The sequence below is a fragment of the Microtus ochrogaster genome, linkage group LG8, assembly GCF_000317375.1.
Source record: "Microtus ochrogaster isolate Prairie Vole_2 linkage group LG8, MicOch1.0, whole genome shotgun sequence".
Lineage (NCBI taxonomy): Eukaryota > Metazoa > Chordata > Mammalia > Rodentia > Cricetidae > Microtus > Microtus ochrogaster.
The window spans coordinates 22071474-22072563 of record NC_022033.1 but is presented as its reverse complement, the minus strand read 5'-3'; the positions used below and the strand labels follow the sequence as shown (position 1 = coordinate 22072563).

Sequence of the window (1090 nt, the reverse complement as noted above, 5' to 3'; positions counted from 1 at the left end):
ACCTTTAGTCCCAGCACTAGGGAGGCAGAGGCAGGTGGATCTCTGTGAGTTTGAAGCCAGCCTGTCTACAAAATTCCAGGACAGCCAGGACTGTTACACAGAGAAACCATGTCTCAACAAACAAACAAACAAAAAAAGAAAAGAAAAGAAGGAAGATGAGAACACAAAGCAAACAAGCCTTTAATAAAACTTGTTTTGGCTGCAGTCAATGTAAAGAGATGTCTTTTAAAGCCACAAAAAAAGATTAAAATAAAGTTTGTTTATGCTAGTTGCTACAGGTGCCAGTCCAGCCAACCAGAGTGAAGATCCAGATGCTGACACAGAATCTAGAGCCTTCTGCAGATCTGCCACCTCCCCAACAGCAGGTCTGCCTAGGGACAGTGGCCTGCCAGGGCCTCCAGGCTTCCGGCTAAGAATGTCCAATCATAATAGTGAGCTCCTCTGGAGGAAGAGGTTGAGGCTAGGAAAGATACTTCCAGGAATTTCTCAGTTGAAAACGTCTGTGGTATCAACAGGGCTACTCGATTTCTGGTTTGACCATGGACCACTCAGCATGTAACAAGGTTCTTGGTTGTACACGGGTCAGTGAAGCAGGAAGGGCCAGGTCAGCACAAAGTCACGGGTCCACTCTTCTAATGCTGGGTCCACTTGATGCTCTTGAGATCGATGCCATCCTGCACCATCTCCCAGAGGGGACTGCCAAAGAGAAGAGGCATTGAGTGAGTAAGGACTCAGACAAGAAGCAGCCAACACAGGAGCTCAAGCCCTAAGCAAGAATTTGCCACCTCTGCCTTTGCCCTGGTGAACCCCAACACAGGAGACGAACAAGCCTTTTCCAGCCTCTCCCTAACTTAAGATACCATCAATGGCTTTAACCCAAAAGAACATCTGGGTATTAGGCCTGAGCACCACTCTTTTTTTTATATTTTTTTATTTTTATTATGTATACAATATTCTTTCTGCGTGCACACCTGAAGGCCAGAAGAGGGCGCCAGACCCCATTACAGATGGTTGTGAGCCACCATGTGGTTGCTGGGAATTGAACTCAGGACCTTTGGAAGAGCAGGGAATGCTCTTAACCGCTGAGCCA

General features: G+C 46.9%; 1 protein-coding gene across 1 annotated transcript in view; it reads right to left on the bottom strand.

Annotated features, from left to right (window-relative positions):
• Window positions 1–156: 156 nt before the first annotated feature.
• The window catches only part of Nfs1 (NFS1, cysteine desulfurase), a 23734-nt gene continuing 22800 nt past the window's right edge, over window positions 157–1090 (bottom strand). The window contains exon 13 of the mRNA XM_005363057.3: window positions 157–696. Within this exon, the coding sequence (XP_005363114.1) occupies window positions 633–696 (64 nt within the window). The 3' untranslated portion in view covers window positions 157–632. The remainder of the gene's footprint in view (window positions 697–1090) is intronic.